Here is a 19,425-nt window from a genome sequence, read left to right on the forward strand (position 1 = left end):
ACAATGATAATTTTATGAGGCCAAAGAAATTTTATTTTATTTTCAAGTTTAAATTCAACTGAAAGCATATTTTACTGGTTTTTTGTTTAACAATATTTATGTAACAGATTCTTCTTGAAAACGTTCAAACTAAAATCTTTACTTTTAAACGAGAAGAAAATGAATCCGATTTGAACCGCAAACCTAATATCTAACTTAAATTTCTGAATATTTGATAATCTTTAACCGATGGTCACGCTTAAAAAGAATTAGCTTACTACTTTCTAATTTAAGTAAATATAAAAAGTTTTTCTTTTAAATGAATCTTCAAATCCCTATTTTTTTAACTTTTTGGCAAATCGACAACTTCTAGGACTTATTTTGAAAATTAGAAAATGAAATAAATTCCTCACCTTGAATGTAAAAACTCAAACCTGAATAATTATATAGAACTTTCCTTTTTTTTAACTATTCTTTGTGTATGCATTGTTGAAGCAAAAATGTTATAGGACAAATTTTGTCACAAAAACCCCCCCCCATGAGCCGGTTCTTCCTACGGCCCTGCTTCTAACAGAGAAAAAACAATATTCCCATTGGATTTCCTACTTGTCGCGCTACAAAACACCCTGGCATCAGCTTTGTCGCGCTTTCCAAAGCGCTCAGTATGACTAGTCTGCGCTTTTTCCATTGGGGGTTAAATGAGAGCAGGTATGTCGTGTGAGAGCGTCGCAAGTCAACGCGCTGCTTGTCGCCTGAGCATGACATCAGTCTAAGTCACACCGATACCCACTCGGCCGAATGAAAATTCGTAACCAAATTGTATCCGGATCTTTACATATTGGCTAGCTACTTGTTTGTAATTTTTTCAGGGCAGGTCTAGCAACAGTTAGTAGCCGATTTAATTATAAAAATACCAAAAGGTCCCTCAATATTAACCCAATAGAAAACATCGCGAAATTGGGTGAAGGATCTAGGCCATACTTATAAGGCAAGTTTCGAAAGACTTATTTGTAAGTTATTTTTTCGGTTAACTTCAAACTTTTAACTAGTACTCCTGTCACTTTTAACTAAGGCTTCCTTGCGTACTGAATTCGCCTAGAATGTAAGGGCGCATCTGGAGGAATGAACCAACGCCAGATCCGTCATGTCGATTTCATTTGCACCGATTGGTGAATATTTTTATTTCAGTTAAGCAGTTGTGACTCAAAAATATTTTTACATTTCCAATAGAAACAGATTTTCAATAGTGTTGTTTAAAAAACAACACTTTACATTAAAGGATTAAAAATGTTGTTCGCTTTCTTACTGTTTTTTTCTTCCTATTTCACACAAATACTCTATCAAAATCTTGATAAGCAATGCGGTATCGTATCAAAACCAAGCGTTGAGAAAAATTATACATTTCCGACTGTGGTGAACCTAAATTCAAACCGTCCGTGAACATTCGAAGGCGACAATGACGCACTGGCTCCCGAAGCTGGAGTAAGTTTCTAGGCGATGGGCCAAGGGGCATGTTTTTAATTGACACTTGAGTGAGTTAAGCTTATATAACAGTCATTTGGTTAGTACACTGCCGGCCAAAAGTTTGGGATCACCCACTAAAAAACATGCAAATTTTGATCGTTCATATCTCAGCCGTCTTAGGACATATTGAAAATCTTCTGATCTCATTTGAAAGATAATGAGCAATAGCTATCTCGGAGGTATTTTGCCCAAATATAATGTTTTAGTTTTGAACTTAAAACTTAACCTAAAGTTATAACATTTTCAAAAAATCGCACTCAATATTCAAAGCCGATCATCTCGGGATAGGGTGGACCAAATCCAGGGCTGGTAGCGAGTCACTTTTTAGTGACTTGGTCACTTTTTTTGGGTCAGCCACTAAAAAGTCACTTTTTTCATCATTTGGTCACTGAAGTCACTATTTTCCGAAAAATGGTCACTTTTATCACCAAAAGTCACTTTTTTCACCGAAAATAAATCAATGAAAGAGTAATTTGGATTGCACGTGTTAATATTGACGGTAGTAACGGTAAATTACTTGATCAGTCAGTTAGAATTTTTTTTTCGCCTCCGGCGGAATTTCGGCATGAATCACCCTTGGCAGACATTTCGATCTACGACATTATTTGACGTTCATGAATTGAAACTAACTTTGATTGTAGATTTTATTTTTTAATTCAATCAACCTTTTGTATTGGAACTCAAAACTTGATATACAAAAACCCTATCTCGTCTTTAGAATGGGTTTTTATTAAGAAGTGTAACTAAGTTTGAGATTGAAACGAACCATTTTTTTTAAAATCTTTTATGTTATAACAAATGTTATGTTGATATAAAATATTCTTTAAAAAAACAATTTCATACTCAAATTTATTTCGTGTCTTTTGTTCTTCTAAATGCTTAAAAAAAGGGTTTAAAAATTTACACAAGGCCACAAAATTTACATTTTTCTTAGGTGCTATGAATTTAAACAGTAATTTCAACTAATTTGGGTTCTCCGAATCTAAATATGTATGCAATATTTCTATCAGCTTTTGTTATTGAAATGACTTATGAAAATAATTAAAAATCTTTAAAGAAGTTTCTGCACTTTTTATTTTACAAAAACTCAAATCAAAATCATTGAATCAATTGATGAGCTTTAAATAGAATCAGGTTTTTTTACTCTTTCTGCTGTGATGTCAAAAATACTTGTAATGACATTTTTCCATAATCAGTTATCTATCAATGATTGATTTTACTAGTAATAAACTCTTTATCACCAAAACTAAATGTTTTCGGCCGAATTTGACAAAATTTCTGGTTTAGGACACTATTTACCAAATCAATAATTTAAAAAAAATAAGCCCCAAAATGGTTATAGTGAAACATGTTTATAGGAAAAACTCATCATGAAATGTTTTTAAAAACTAATCTTTTTTATTTCCAAATTGTTTTTTCAATCTTCAAATAAATTTACCGAATTTTATTATACAGTTTTTTTTCAATTTTCTAAACTTGCCGAATTTTTTTAATCAAACTTTTTAAATTTTTAAGACATATTTTTAAATATTATTTCCTTGTTTTTAAATTCTGAATGTTCGTGTTCTTCAACCATAAGCCTTTAACTCCCAATTTTTAATAATAAAACATAATTTCAACCTTCTGTTCTTTCAGGACCCAATATTTTAATCAAAAGAGACAAAATACTCAGAGCTTGTAATTTAAAGCCTTAAAACATGCGATTGAAAATTTAAAAACTTTTTATTAATATTTTTTATATGAAATCATGTTTTTTGGATCGATCATGATTTTTAAATTAATCTTAAAAGTTTGAAAAATTGTTTTAAGTAGCAACTTTAAAAATAAATTTTAATACGCAATGTTAACTAAATTTGTACTTAATTTGTGCTTTCAATATTAATAACAAATGTTTTGTACTCATTATTTTTAATTTTTCATCAGTTTTTATCATTCACGTAATTACTCATCTAACATTTCTGTGTCAGTGTAGTGGAACATGAAGTTATTATTTAAGCTTCAAAAATGAAATTTTGATAACTGGAGAATTTTACTTTATTAAAGGTTTTATGTCTGGCTTATATAACTGGCACTTTTAAAATAATAATAAATATATTCTTCTTTTTATCAAATTAAATTAAACCATCGAACATTGAATAAATTCTGTTCAAAATTTATTTCTTATTCAGTAATCGGTAATTCACATTTTAAATCGTGATTAAATATTTTTTGTTCAAATTAAAAAATTACAGCGGAATTTCTCACTAAACTTCCAGTTGAAAATGAGGAAAAGAATTCCAAATTTAGATGAATAAAAATTAACAATTATTATCATTTTCCTAACACCAATTCATGGTAAGTTTTGTACAAGATTGGACATTTATTTTAGAATTCAGATTTTTTTAATTTTAAATTTGCTAAGAAATTCTTTAGAAAATAATTTATTTCTTACTTTCTTGACTTATCGAAAATTTGAAACATTCGTTGTAATATGTTTCCAAAATTTTGTTTATCAGTCTTTTTTTTAGTTTGTGTGTTGAACATGAGTGACAAACGGTGTAAGAAAACCTTTTCCTTTTCAATTGTTTATTTTTGGTATTGTTATTAATTTTATCTAAATTTGAATTTTGAAAACCCTTCCGGAAGGGTCCATCGCACGGGCCTGACTGGTCACATTTTTTGTACTTCAAAGTTATTTTTTCGTTCTACATAGTCACTATTTGGTCACTTTTTTCGGTCCTCAAAGTCACTATTTGGTCACTTTTTTTCAAATTTTGGTCACTAAAGTCCCTACTATTTCATTGTCAAACCGCTACCAGCCCTGACCAAATCTCAAAATTTGAGTGGCATTAGAATTCCTGTTCTTTACTTCTCAAAACACAATCAAAAAATTTTGTGAAAAAATTCAAAAACGTATTTTTAATTAATAAAATAGACACTTGAGTTATCGTCCAAAAGTTTGGGATCACCTTTTTGTATGGTGAGTTTGGGATCATTCTTATAAAAACATGCTAATTTATTTTATTCATATCTTTCTCATCTAACATCGTATTGCAGATCTGAAGGGTTCATTTGGAAGCTAAGGAATTGTTGTTTTTTAATAAATTCATTCAAAAATTACATTTTAAGGTGAGAACTATTAAAAAAATCTGGGAACTTTCAAAAAAACAATTAATTTCAGGTGATTTTTTTATGGTTATCACTTCAAAATATAATTTTTTAATGAATTTATTAAAAAACAACAATTCCTTAGCTTCCAAATGAACCCTTCGGATCTGCAATACGATGTTAGATGAGAAAGATATGAATAAAATAAATTAGCATGTTTTTATAAGAATGATCCCAAACTCACCATACAAAGAGGTGATCCCAAACTTTTGGACGATAACTCAAGTGTCTATTTTATTGATTAAAAATACGTTTTTGAATTTTTTCACAAAATTTTTTGATTGTGTTTTGAGAAGTAAAGAACAGGAATTCTAATGCCACTCAAATTTTGAGATTTGGTCCACCCTATCCCGAGATGATCGGCTTTGAATATTGAGTGCGATTTTTTGAAAATGTTATAACTTTAGGTTAAGCTTTAAGTTCAAAACTAAAACATTATATTTGGGCAAAATACCTCCGAGATAGCTATTGCTCATTATCTTTCAAATGAGATCAGAAGATTTTCAATATGTCCTAAGACGGCTGAGATATGAACGATCAAAATTTGCATGTTTTTTAGTGGGTGATCCCAAACTTTTGGCCGGCAGTGTATGTATCTAGCCTTAACTATTATTTAGTTGAGAACCGTTTACCATTCACTTTGTTTTTGATCATTAATTTAAGGTTTATTAATTTTTAACAAGCACTTCCTACCGCAACGATCAATACAGAACCAGTACCAGTACCCTACCACCTATTAGTAGTACTCCCGGAATTTCCTATCGTCACTAATTTTTTTTCGTCGTTGTTGTTGTTCTGGATCTTTCTCTTCCACAGACCGCCTTCCTCACAGTATTCCTGCTGCCATTCCGGGTCATACTAATCTTCATATGTCTGCTGATAGCGTGGACGATGGCCAACATCGGCCTCTACGGGTTATCACGGGAGGAACTGCGAACCAAACCTCTATCCGGTTGGAGGCGGTGAGTTCTTAGTTTTTTTTTTTGATAATTTTGTTTTAGGTTAACAGGATCTTCTCGTGACTGTCCCCATTCCGAGGGGGAGGGTCACGATTTTTGTGATTTTTATTTTCACTCTCCACTCATCATCAGTTGCAACTTTCGCTTCTAACACTTTCGATCCGTTTACGAATGACTGAATTTTCCAGTGTTGAAACTGGACCGTAGCTTTTGTTCCTGAGATGGGTTTTATTAGGTTGTTATTTTGGATAGTGTTAATTTAAGAAGAGAAACTATGAAGCAGAATTTTTTTTAAATATCGTAGAATGTAGATATTACAATAATTTGAATATTTATTTAAATACTGTTTGTTAACACATTTTTACTAACATGCTTAATTTTTTCGTGTTATATTTATCTACCTATAATATGTTATGAGAGAATACATGATTAATTAAACTTTCTTGTAAATATTACCTCTTGTTTTACATTTTTGTTCTGTATATTAGTTTACCTAAATATATTGGTTTCAAGTACTACTTATATTAAGGACGGAAAACTAACATATTGGTTTTCAAAAAACATCAAAATTTAATGTTGTTAGGAATTTTTTTAAAAATATCGTTCTGTGATTAGAATTCGGACATCCAAGGGATTGAAACTTTATGATTACCGAAAGCGAAAAGTTTTGTTAAAACTTCAAAGCAGTGGTTTTCATTTTTTTCATTCACCGCGCCTTTTGCTTACTTTCCGTACTCACTAAACCAGAAAATTTCGTGAAAAATGGCCACTACCCGTAATTTTTTTTTTAAACTTACATCTGCCATAAAGTTATGAGTGTAAAAAAAGTTTGCCCGGGTTGCCCGAATATTTATTACAAATTTTTGTAACAGTCCGGCCCGGCCCAGTTGCCCGGATTTCATTGAAAAATGCCCGGATTTTGCCCGTATTTATTTATTTATTTATTAACTTCATTTGGCAAATCAAACAAAAAAAAAACAATGAACACCTCCAAAACAAACCTAATTGAGGAAGTTTTACAAAAATAATCATGAATGGTTTTTTGAAAGCCAAAAAAAGAATTCAATATCTGTCGATGAGTTTTGATGAGACATTCTTTTTTTCAATTTTTTTTCTTCATTTTTGAAGAGTAATTTCTGGGTTTTTCAGAAAATTTGCCTGGATATTGCCCGGATCTTTAGTCTGTCACTATTAAAATCAAATGGCCGGATTTTTTTAGGTTTTTATATAAAATTGCCCGCTTGTCCGGTCCGAATACGTGCTGAAAAAATTCTGCCAACCTTAGTGTAAAACAAGGCTTTAAATTCACTCGAATCTAAATCGTTATGCTTTCGATCTTAAGAGGATTTCTGAATAAAATTGCAGTAATTTGTAAAATTATAATACGCTCAGCGCCTCTTAAAAGATTTAACTTTAATTGGGAAAATTTTTAATTTTAAAATTTTGTTTGGAAACTTATTTAAAAAAGACTGCAAAACCTACTAGTAACACAAAACGTGAATGAAACTTAATAAACAAAATTTTTTAATTGTATTTTCAAGATTTTAGAAATTAAATCTTATGTTTTAAGTTCGTCTTCAATACATCTTCGTACCTGAAAATTATCACATTTGCAAAGGTGATGGAAAAAGTATTAGAGAAACATGAGATATCAAAGAAAGGAAAAACATAAGCCGTAAATATCATAAATTTCTCGAAAAAGATACAACGGCTCACCGACAAGACTTTAACCCGCAATTTCCGCTTCATTACAACCAGCCAATTAGTTTTGATAGATTTTTAAGAGGAAATCTATAAAACATATGTTAAGCTGACCCTTCTATCAAAAAGTCCAAAGTATTCATAGTGTTTGCAATCAATGTATGGTTTTTATACGAGCGTTGAGCAATTTACGAACAATCTGCAATAATTTGGTCTGGTGACAAAAAAAAAGTCACAACCTTCAAAATTCTCTATCCAAATATTTCCAAATTTTTTTTTTCAAAATCTTCCAGACTTTTTTGAAAACACGTTGGAATCTCTGATACCCACTCATCGACTCGGGATTTTAGCCGAGCTAGCACATAGCCATAAGCACGTATGCCTGATTTTTCCGGATTTGCCTGATTCTATTAGGCCCATCCTGATAACCTGATAAGCATACATTTTTACCTGAATTTTTGGAAATATCTAAGCCTAATTTAGCCTGATTTTTTTTAAATTTTATGGAATTTTATATGTTTCAATAAGAAAAATGATCTATATTTTAACACTAATCCGTCCTATCCGTCCTCCGTGACATTATTGGTGGTTTGTATTTTTTTTAGGCACACCCAAATGCAAAAACAATTTTCTTAGGCCCCCAATGAATTCATGATAACTATAATTTAGCATCATTTCTTTTTATGGATGCTCTCAGGAAGCCCTGACAAAAATCCCTTAAGGAGTCTACTAAAGTATTAATTTAACACTCATTGCTTCAAAGCGCTGTTTGTTGCTTGTTTCTCAACCGTACAAATTGTACAATTTGTAAAAAACTTTCAGTTACGAAAAAAAAAATACGAAAAACAGATTTTTTTGAGACTTTTCAAAGACAGCTGTTTTTTTTCTAGTGAAGCAATTATGCTACGATGTTTCACAAGAATATGATAGGCAGACTCAACTGTATCGTTCAAATATACAAGTTTACTATACACTTAATTTTATTATTAAAATTCTAATTCCAAATCTAATCGAACTTTGAATTCCAGTTCGACAATCTATAAATGTATTGCGAAATCTGAACCCTAATATGATATTTGGAGTTAGAACACCATTTCTTACACATGATTTGAACATGATGAGAAAATTTAAGTATGACTAATGTTGTTTCTTTTCCAGCCATCTATAAATACAATGCTCATCCATTTTTTTTATCTTAACCGTATAAAGCTCTAAAATCATGGAGAATTTTCTCCATCAAACATCCCCATCACCATCTGAAATCAACGGAATTTCAACCTACTTGAGTATAAGCAATCATTTTCCTTGAGCGTTAATAGTCGATGGATAAATTCTTAGGACTAGTGTGCTCGAAGACGTAGAACGATTCTTCTAATTTCTTGTAAATTGGGTTGATAAATACCTTTTTCAAGGCACAATTTTCCCGCATGCTTTGTTAACGTACCACTATCAAGCCTACCCCTTTTCTTCATCGAGATGAATCGATAGATATCTATAAAAGGGGGTTTAGAAACTCATAACTTACGGTGTCACAATGATCGATAACAAAACCTTTTTGTAAGAAAGACACGAAAGTCATCCGTTCGGCATTTTTTATATTAGCCTGAATTATCCTGATTTTTAGATTCAAGGTTTCCTGTATTTTGAGAAAAAATGTTGGCAACTCTGAGTGTTAGAACTCTCGCATCTCGGTGAGAAAAAGAAAATTCTAGCCGAGAGCGCTCTAGCTTTTGAACCGTACACCTCAGTGTAAATGGAGAGAAATATTGTTTTATTTCTTACCACACAACCAGAGGTGACAGACGACCTGATTTTTCAGCTTATATCCTGTTCTTTTCCTATTGATTTCAAATTTTTTTTTATTTTTACTTGAGTTTGTGGTCAAATTATAAAAAAAAATCAAACAAAACTGTAATAAAATAGTTTAATCCATTGTACTGATGATAATCTTCTCTTCAGATGGTATTGGAGTGTTTTTTTTTTAATGTGAAATGCAGATCAGCCTTTTCGTTTCCGTTGCATATGTTAAGGCGTTTACAGTTCCTGTGTTTCGCTTTTATTAATGCAATCTAAGCATATTACTTCCGTCAATCGGTGTGTTCTGATTATTGACAAAACCACCTAGCATCTCTTCACACAACGAATAAAAAATTAAAAATAATTCTTCTGTCTGTTTGTCTAGATATAGCTGATCGATCTCATCACTACTGGTCACCTTGACATCATACCTAAACGCCTGAAATTAGACTATCTAGCTGAGATCTCCAACCACTGCTATAATGATGCCAAATTGTTTGTTTTCATTGTTTCAATTTATATTGTTCAAATTAGCGGGAAAAGTTTAAATGGTAAATGAATAAGAAATAAAATTTATTTTTAGTTTCGGAATTCCACTAGAACGGTTGTTTTTCAATTTTATCCGCATTCCTGAAATAAACATAGCTGTACTGGTTTCAACTCTGGCCACTGCTGTTTTGGATTTGTTTTTTTTTTTTTCAAAACACATTATCAGTGGAAGAATTTGTAGCAACGCGTCTTTCTGGTGCAATAGAATTTTCCGGAGAAGGATTTCTCTTCATCAGCAGATGTGAATGCTCACGTTCTCGCTCTTGTTAACAGTGCGATTTATCTCTCTCCGCACAGCTTGGGAGTAACGATGCCACATTTTAATTTGTCTCATCAGTGTATCTCTTTCTGTTACATTGGGACTCTTATGGGTGAGAATAAGACACACTTATGATGGCAGATTTTTTGTGGTAACGCTGCTTGGGAGGAACAGTAGGTACAAAATTGCACTCTCTTTCACTGGACAAGCGGAACGAGAAGAGAAATGCCAACCATGGCCTGCAGCTACAGTTTGTATCTGAAAATACCATTTAACACGTTCGTCGCCACGCTCATTTTGGTAGTACTACTAGCCGGGCCAAGGAAATTTTCGGTGCGACAAAATAAAGAAGGAGAGCTCCAGCTTTGCAACTTGTGGCTAAACTGAGCGGATAACATGAATAAGAGAGCGTCACACGTTTTCGATTCGACGGGGCCTCCCAGGAAATACACCCGAATATGGGTCCCATGGCGACGAACGTGTTAAATATCATTTTAATCAGAGATTACCATCGGAGAAATGCAGGGGACTGAGATAAACGGAGAATCATCGTCAATGATCACACAAATTTTGCAGCCAATGATTGAATTTGTGGTCATTTGTAGCAATTTGTTAGAGGGAATTAGAAGGTTTTAGTTTAAATGAGAGAAACCGGTGCTCAGAGAGAGTGAAAATGTGCTAATTGTAGCAATGTGTGAAGCAGTTGTGGAACTTTGATCATTAACATTCCAAATGCAAAGAATTCTCTCTCCACTGCAATCCCTCGGTGAAATGGGTTAAATTATTTAATGACAGATTAGTTCGATGTTTTCATCATTGAACTACAAATTGAATAGTAATTGTAATGCTTTTTTGAAAATCAAGACAATTCAGGACATTTTGGAGACCATATTTCAAAAATCAGAACAATTCAAGAGTTTAAAAAAAATCAGGACGGTCTCTCGGAAATCAGGACAAATCTCGATAAATCAGGACACCTGGCACATCTGGCTGAGAATCTCCGGGAAAATTGTCATGTTAGGAATTTTTTCACGGAGTTTCAAAATTATTTTTAAATTGATCTCTAAATTTAAGAGCAGTTTTTGTTAGTCTTGATATACATTTAAGTGAGGTAACACACAACAAAGTTTAAGTAGTTTTCCTAACTCATTGCGGACCAAATACGAGATATCTCTTTTTTTTTTTTGCTCTCAGCAAGTGTGCTACACAAACAAGCATATTTCAAATGTTCTAAATTTAATAATAAAACTATAATCGACACAACTGAACACAAAACGTTTAGTAACTTATTGATTCTATGTTTGTATAAACATAGAATGTGGTTCCTTAAAATAGATATATAGAGTGTCGAATTTCGGTGTTTCTAGGCTTAGATTTTTTCGCGGTCCTTAATATGTTGCCTAAATCTTTTATAGTTTTCTAATTAACGACTACCAGTTTTAGTTTTCGGTGTCAAATGGTTCAGTATTCGATAAACACATTTCATTAAATTATTTCACTCAAATACCAAAGATTTTGGCAGCGTTAGATTTTTTATGCAGAGTTACATTTTTCTGACGAAAGAAATATCTTTTTTGGCATAAAAAGATATTTTTGCAATGTTGTTGTTTTTGTTGTTCTGTTTTTCTTTTAAATTGGTCTGGGGAGCAAAGCCGATATCGCAAATGTTTTGATTTTTTTTTATTCTTTCAACGTTAAACTTTTGCTTAAAGTTTTCTGAGCTGGAATATATGTTTTATTGTAAAAAATCTTGTCAAAATCTGAAGTCTCTAGTTTAGCCCTGTCTTATTCACAATTTTCAATATTTTCACGAATCTAGACACTACTGAATTTATTTATTGTTTTGTATGAAGAAAAGTTTTTTTTTTCTATATATACCGAGCAAATCATCATTTTTAACCGGTAATAAACCGAGGGAAAACCGGGATAAACTTTGGAATTTCAAAACGAAGACTCGCTAGCAACCCTGGTAATTTGACAGCTCTGCTGATAGGTTGCATTTTCGTCAGTGTAGCCGAGAAACACTTAAGCAAATCATTATATGATATGTAAATCGTTTTTTTAAGATGCACTAAATTATTATTTGAATGAATAAATCCACTTCTCGGCGAGTTTTGTTAATTATTAGATATCGATAAGAGTCGGTTACTTTAAAACATCTATGACTTATTTGAAACATTCGTTGTACTGTATATTATGTGATAATGTTGAATGTTTGTGTTGACTCAATTCATTCAAATTTAGGATTTCAAGTTTAGTTTCTATCGCGCCAGCACTAAATTTAACTTCAGATGTTGGACTTCCAACGAAGAAAAATATGTTTGTACTAGATTGTCGGAAGTATTTGTGTTGTCAGTTCCCAAACAATGCACAATATTTGTTTCATTGAGTCGAATGCCAATTTGCAACAAAGCTGTTTGAAGTTATTGATTTTTACTAAATATTTAAATAATTAATCACGGTATCAGGATTTATTTTCATAAAACCATTTTTGAATAAACATGATAAAAATACTACGTAATCTTTAAAGTTGCATGCCAGCATCATTTTTCAGTTGTTTTTTTTTTGGGGATTTTCATCTGCAAGGATAATTCATCGCTCAAGATTTTTCAGTCGTTATTTAAATGATGATTGAAAAATCTTGAGCACTGAATCATGAAAATCACAAAAAAAATCAGCAATTTAGAGAAAGCTGGCAAAAAAATTGAGCTACTTTTTGGCATTTTTACTGAAACTAAACTTTGGAATAAGTTTTTGACAATTTATTCCGAACACAAAAATTTTCAAAAGATTCAAAGTTGAAAGAAAAAATCCTTATATTGGATGTTAATCCTCCGATTTTGTGTATAAAAATGCGAAGAAAAACAATTCGAAATAAGCTCTGCTTTCTTCCTTCCTTCCTTCTGATTGAAGTTTCAATCAAGTTTACCATATACCATAAGTTCTTTAAATAGGTAAACAATGTTCCAATCAGAACGTTACCATGTGCAGTAATCATTTTAAATGGTTTGAAATGTTGCTGAAAAATTATGATTGATTCTGAAACATGATGTTTGTCTTTAAAAAAAAACGCATGAAAGTGTTCTGAAGATTTATTTCAGTTTCAAAGTTCAGTTTCCATGTTTGACGTTTGCGGTAGTGCTTCTTCTTCTTCAGAAAGAGTTGAGAAAGTCCAAAATAAGTCTGAAAGAGCAATACTAGCGTTGCCAGATTGCAAACCGCTCGTAGATTTGATGAAAATGGAAAACTGTGCTGATTTTGGCAAAATGATACTTGATGACCTTTTTTTTTGGTCGTCAGGTAGAATTTTCGTTTATTCGCAGAATCCCGTTAGATTTTTAGGAATTCCATAAAAAAAATCCGTAGAAAACGCTGAAAGTCCGTAGACTTTGAGCATCGATCCGTAGCTCAGTAGAAATGCTTCAAATCAGCTACGGAGAAATCCAGAGATCTGACAACGCACCCAGTGACATGTATAACATCATCAATGCTAGACACCTAGTGTCCGTTAGATAATTATCTTTTTCATTGATTTTTTCACCAACCTTTTTACGGGATTTCTGTTGAAATAACGGATAAACAAACACCACTAGGTGCAATTATTTAAGCAGGAATGCTGATAAATGTTATTTTCTAGACAGTGGTGGAGTTTTTCTGAGCCGTAAGTTCTCCAAAAATAAAGTAAAAAAATAAATATACAAACAAAATTGTAGCGGACTAACTAGCGAATAGAGTTTTAATGCCGACTTAGATACCTTTTGATATTTCTTATCATCCATTATTGATATTAATGTCTGCTAGCGTGTCTATCGGTGTCGTAAACTGTCACGAGCTCAATCACTTCTCCCACGGAAGTTTTATGGATTTGTTAGATCCGGTCCCATGTGTGAAGTGGAGCTATCGATGACATGATTGATACCTTTCTTCCATAATTGACAACCAACAAATCCGCGCATCGTAATTATTCTTATCAATCGGCCAACGGGGAATCTACTACAATCATCAGTCACTCACAATCGAATAAATCAAGTTGTACAAAGCGATCCATCCGACCTTTGAAAGGGAACGGGCTTTAACCGGTCCATTGCACTTATCGCCATTCGTGATTTGTTTGTAAACAAACCGGAGGTGCATACCTTAAGCATTTGCTTGATTGTTTACTCGTTCTCGTATTATCCGGTGAAAAGATAAACACTGGTTTGAACGATAAGAATTTTAGATCTATGTTACTTTTTAGTGTTGTTTTAGAAAAATATCTCTCCTAAAAAGGTTTAAATAGTTTTATTATTCAGTGTTATGTACGTAATCAATCGGAGCAATGTTGAAATCCGAAATCGATTTTGGGAGGCCCTCTTCATTGATAGGCAGCTCATTACGTTTCTCATGCATATGTAACGTTCTTCAATGGCGTACTTTCGGTACGGTTTCTCTTAATGTAACCGTCGTAGAAGAAAGAACTCGAACTTTGTTTGTGAGTCATTCTTTCTTCGAGACAGAAATCTTTTTTTACAGTGTTTCCCAGTTCGGAATTGATTCAAATCAAATTTGGAATTAAGGTTCAGAATTCAGTTTGAGATTCCACATTAAAATTTGGGAACCTCCGTATACCGTGGATAACGACCGCCGTTCTCAGAATCTTTCTTTCAAATGAACGCGTGAGACTTTGCCCACTGGCTTTCTTGAGTCATTTCGCTCTTAACTCTTCCACATGGCCCAAAAAAAAACGGTGGGTGTAGATGAGAGATGATGGCGCATTTCGCGCACATATGGCGTGACCATACATCAGTCCATCGACTTAGTTGAGTAAGTAGGTTTATCGGGCTAGAATCACGCCAACTCATACAGTCAACCATCATACAATAAAAATCCTTCTGGTGCGTCAATAATTAAACTCATTTTGACGTTGTCGTTTTTATTGTTTTATTGTTCTAAAATTACAATCGGGGAACAGTTTTGTACTACGTACCATTTCCCTTAAAATATTTGGTACAACTAGCCAACTGTCGAATGTAAAACTTCTCAAATCTACTAATCAACTATTTTTTTGAAGCCGAAAATTCCAACAAAAAAAAAACGTGCTCGTCTAGTTGTGAACCAAAACAAACACGCGGTCAAAAACCGGTGCGCGAAAGGCCGAAACTTATCGGCGATTCGCATAATTCCGTTTGGCGCTATTTGGTTAGTAGCCGGTAAGCTATTAGCCGGTGGTTGGTCAACCAAAAAACCGGTGAAAAAATAAACGGACAAAATGACGCGCACCGGTCGTCGTCGTCGATCAAAGGTTGAACTTGAAATTTTTATTAGACGTTTCCGAACGTTAGTTTGCTGGATGATGAACCGTACCGGTTTGAGTTAGGAACTGAAGATAATTTTTCCGTTTCGAAACTTGATATTGACTTGATGTTTATGAGAAAAATATTTATTAAAAGAACTACAGATTTGTCATAAAGTTTGGCTGTGCAATTTTCTTATACAGCTTATCATGGTACCATAACCTGTACCAGAAAATTGTACAACCTATTCTTTCAGATACTTGTTGTCCCAAAAAAAATTTTCCGATTTTTCCCCAAAAATGTCTATGTTTCATCAAAAGTGATAAAATCGTTTTACCACAACCAATCATTCGATTATCTACTACTGTCATCCCAACGAGATGTCCAAATTTTTCAACCCAAACACAACCGAAAAGAATAGATAAAAACTGGTTCCGTTGTTGGCGTTGACCGAGACCTTATTTAATTTTAATTTTTTTTTTTTGCCAAGTTCGACTTCTGAATATTTCATTTTCAAACTTCATTTTCAACTTCAATTTCTTCTGTTTCTTTCGGTTCGGTTTTCTATGACCGTTGTTCGACAAGAATCGCCGAAAAAGGTTGTTGACCTTTATCGGTTGCCGTTCGTTTTTGCGGAACTTTTTTTTTCTTGCCATCACTTTTGCTGCTTGTCGCATGTCACTTTTTCCCGGTTAAGTAAGCTGATAAATTGATTAGGTTGTACGATTGCGATGTGATAGCGTACGTTTTGGTGAAAGATTAGTATTTTTTTTATTATTATTTCATAATATGATTTTGCTAATCTTGATAGTAGGTAGATAGTAGCTTTTTTGGTAAAAGTGATTTGCAATTTCGATACCAATGTTCAGAGATGTATTCTTATCGCTAATTACTTTAAATATATTAAAATTTGTAAGTTAGAAATTGGTATAAAGAACGCGTTTCCAAGCTCTCGAATAATTGACATTTATAAGATTGCATTATTCTTGATAAGGATAATGCCTTCAACGGCACAAACGATTTATGTTTTAAATTTACAACTCAATTTTGTTCAAACTATTTGGAATTTAAATAACAGAAATACCGAAGAAGTAATCTTTCGTTACAAGCCTTTCAACAAGGTAAAATTAACAGTTTAGTTAGAATGGGGACTAAAGATTAATATTCTTTTTAATAATTGGGTTTTGTTCATAGTATAAGTTTTTTCAAAAATTTAGGCACGTATTGAATCCTAAGATGCCTAAGATTGAAGGTTTATAGTCCCTAAACAATGGACCAATCTTCGGCAATCCATAGCATTGCACACTGGTACAGAACATCAATCTAGCGGAACTAAATTAATAGCGCCCAGGGATGAAAAGATAGACTTTTGGTGTCTTCGACAACATTGCATAGTTTTACAAGGCGCATACTTTGAAATAAAATACAGAGTCGAGGGGTCCACTAATAGCAAGATAAAAATGCTAACTTTTTTGTTAAGCATTTTAGAGCTTTGGTTTCTTCTACAAAGTTGTTTATCTTAACAAAATACATAACTTTGCTGAACAAGTCAAAGTTATACAATTTCATTCTAAGGAGTTACAATGAAATTAAGAAAAATACCTTGAAAAAACAGTTTTTTAAATCTGGATCGTTGTAGGTAAGACAAAACAATTTTCAGTCTTCGAAACAAAGTTGTAAAATGTTATGTTCTACAATCGCTTAGTACATTATGATGTGTTTTGAAATTGCTGAAGCGCTGTAGAAAGCATTTAGTGTAATGTATTAACGATTTTCAAAGAAAAGTTCATCGAATTGCGCAAATTTTCGCACCATCAGTCAATGTGGATTTTATTTTTGGTATTAAGAGGAATCATTTCCATATAAAACTAGCGTGGAACTCGGTGGAACTTGAAGCAATTTCAAGATTGAAAATCTAGTATTTTGTTCACGAATATCACTTTTTTTAGACACTTTGTTAGTTTCTTAGTTTCTTTGATGCAATTTACTTGCAGAATTTGAGAAAAAGAAATAATTAGATGATTTAACCGGTTTTCCGTTTCAAATTTATCAATAGAATCTGTTCTAGTACATCATTATATAAATGATATCTGTACCAACACGTGAAAGTGATTTAATTCCAAAAGTAAACTAGCTTTCAGCTTTCAGTAGCTGGTGGCAGGCCAATTTTGGCTCTATTTAACGATAAAAACACTTTTGAGATAAAAAGTTTTCGTTGGATTACAAACTCAATTTGAGTAAAGGATTTATGACCATTTTGAATCCAGAGCTGACAACACGTTGATATACACCTTTATTCCTGACCGAAGCAAATGTTGTAAAAACAAGTGTCTGAAAAAGTGATATTTGTGAACAAAATATTAGATTTTCAATCTTAAAATTGCTTCGAGTTCCACCGAGTTCCACGCTAGTTTTATATGGAAATGATTCCTCTTAATACCAACAATAAAATCCACATTGGCTGATGGTGCGAAAATTTGCGCAATTCGAACCACTTTGCTTTGAAAATCGTTAATATATTACACTAAATGCTTTCTGCAGCGCTTCAGCAATTTCAAAACACATCATAATGTACTAAGCGATTGTAGAACATAACATTTTACAACTTTGTTTCGAAGACTGAAAATTGTTTTGTCTTACCTACAACGTTTCAGATTTAAAAAACTGATTTTTCAAGGTATTTTTCTTAATTTCATTGTAACTCCTTAGAATGAAATTGTATAACTTTGACTTGTTCAGCAAAGTTATGTATTTTGTTAAGATAAACAACTTTGTAGAAGAAACCAAAGCTCTAAAATGCTTAACAAAAAAGTTAGCATTTTTATCTTGCTATTGGTGGACCCCTCGACTCTGTATTTTATTTCAAAGTATGCGCCTTGTAAAACTATGCAATGTTGTCGAAGACACCAACAGTCTATCTTTTCATCCCTGGGCGCTATTAATTTAGAAATTAATTTTTACGGCCTTATCGGTGAAAGTTATGTTCTCATAGTGAGAACATTTCAAGAATTGTAAATCATAGATGGATAGAAGAAGATTAGAAGAAAATTATAGGTGTTGAAATGAGCGGGTAGAATTTCTTAAGAAGCATTTTCACCACATACTTAACTTTTGTTCAATCACGGATCAACTATTTTGAAATGTTAGAATCGGACAGGGTTGAGTCTAACACAACACAATAGTTGATCTTGCGTGGTTCGCACCGCGCAAAATAGTTGATCCGTGATTGAACAAAAGTTAAGTATGTGGTGAAAATGTTTCTTAAGAAATTCTACCCGCTCATTTCAACACCTATAATTTTCTTCTAATCTTCTTCTATCCATCTATGATTTTCAATTCTTGAAATGTTCTCACTATGAGAACATAACTTTCACCGATAAGGCCGTAAAAATTAATTTCAAAACATAAATCACGGTGATTAATCTTAATTAGCTATTAATTTAGTTCCGCTAGATTGATGTTCTGTACCAGTGTGCATTGGACACTAGAAAAAATGATATACAAAAAAAATACTATTTATTAGAATATGTTAACAAAACTGTAGTTTGCAGCCAGTTGGATGATTTGAATTTGGACAAAATCGGCTTTAAATCACCTCAGGCTTATTTTTTCTCCTCGTAACTTTATGAGAATACTACCCCATAAAATTTCGGAAAATGTTAGGGAACAAAATTCATATAGAAAAATTTTGCGAAAATGTATAAGGTGTATATCTACACTAGGATTGGTCGATCTTGGATCCATCTTTAGAAGATCTTTTCAACTCAGATTTTCGATTTTTTTGGATCGATTTTTTAGCATGGAAAAATTTAGATCTGTTTATTTTCGATTCGATCTTTCGATGTGTAATCAAGTGTAATCAAAAGCAACCAGCTTATGATATTATGCAATAATGAAAAAAAATATGCACAAAATGGCCAACACATATATTTTATTAAAAAAGGAACTTTTTGCAAATCAGTGTTATGTTCACAGATTTCGAACTTCTCACACAAATCGCAATCATTCAAAAACATCCTACTAGGTGCAAAAATGAGCAATGTTGATAGAAATATGCACATTAGACTGCCCCAAATTTGTATGGGAAATTTAAAACCTGTAAAATGTTATGCGCTGCAGGCTAAAATTGATCCTAGGCCTAGTGCAAGATCTCATGTCAAATTTGGGCCAGATCGGATCACGGGAAGGGGTCGTTCAACGAGCCTGAAGTTTGTATGGGATTTTAAGACATTTTGTA

General features: G+C 32.7%; 1 protein-coding gene across 11 annotated transcripts in view; it reads left to right on the plus strand.

The window, feature by feature from the left end:
- LOC129749892 (lysophosphatidylcholine acyltransferase) overlaps nt 1–19,425 on the plus strand; it is a 79,780-nt gene that overhangs the window by 32,902 nt on the left and 27,453 nt on the right. For all 11 annotated transcript variants that reach the window (XM_055745016.1, XM_055745058.1, XM_055745050.1 and 8 more), the window contains exon 3: nt 5,467–5,612. In XM_055745016.1, coding sequence (XP_055600991.1) covers nt 5,467–5,612 — 146 coding nt within the window. The remainder of the gene's footprint in view (nt 1–5,466; nt 5,613–19,425) is intronic.

Source organism: Uranotaenia lowii, chromosome 1 (genome assembly GCF_029784155.1).
Source record: "Uranotaenia lowii strain MFRU-FL chromosome 1, ASM2978415v1, whole genome shotgun sequence".
NCBI lineage: Eukaryota > Metazoa > Arthropoda > Insecta > Diptera > Culicidae > Uranotaenia > Uranotaenia lowii.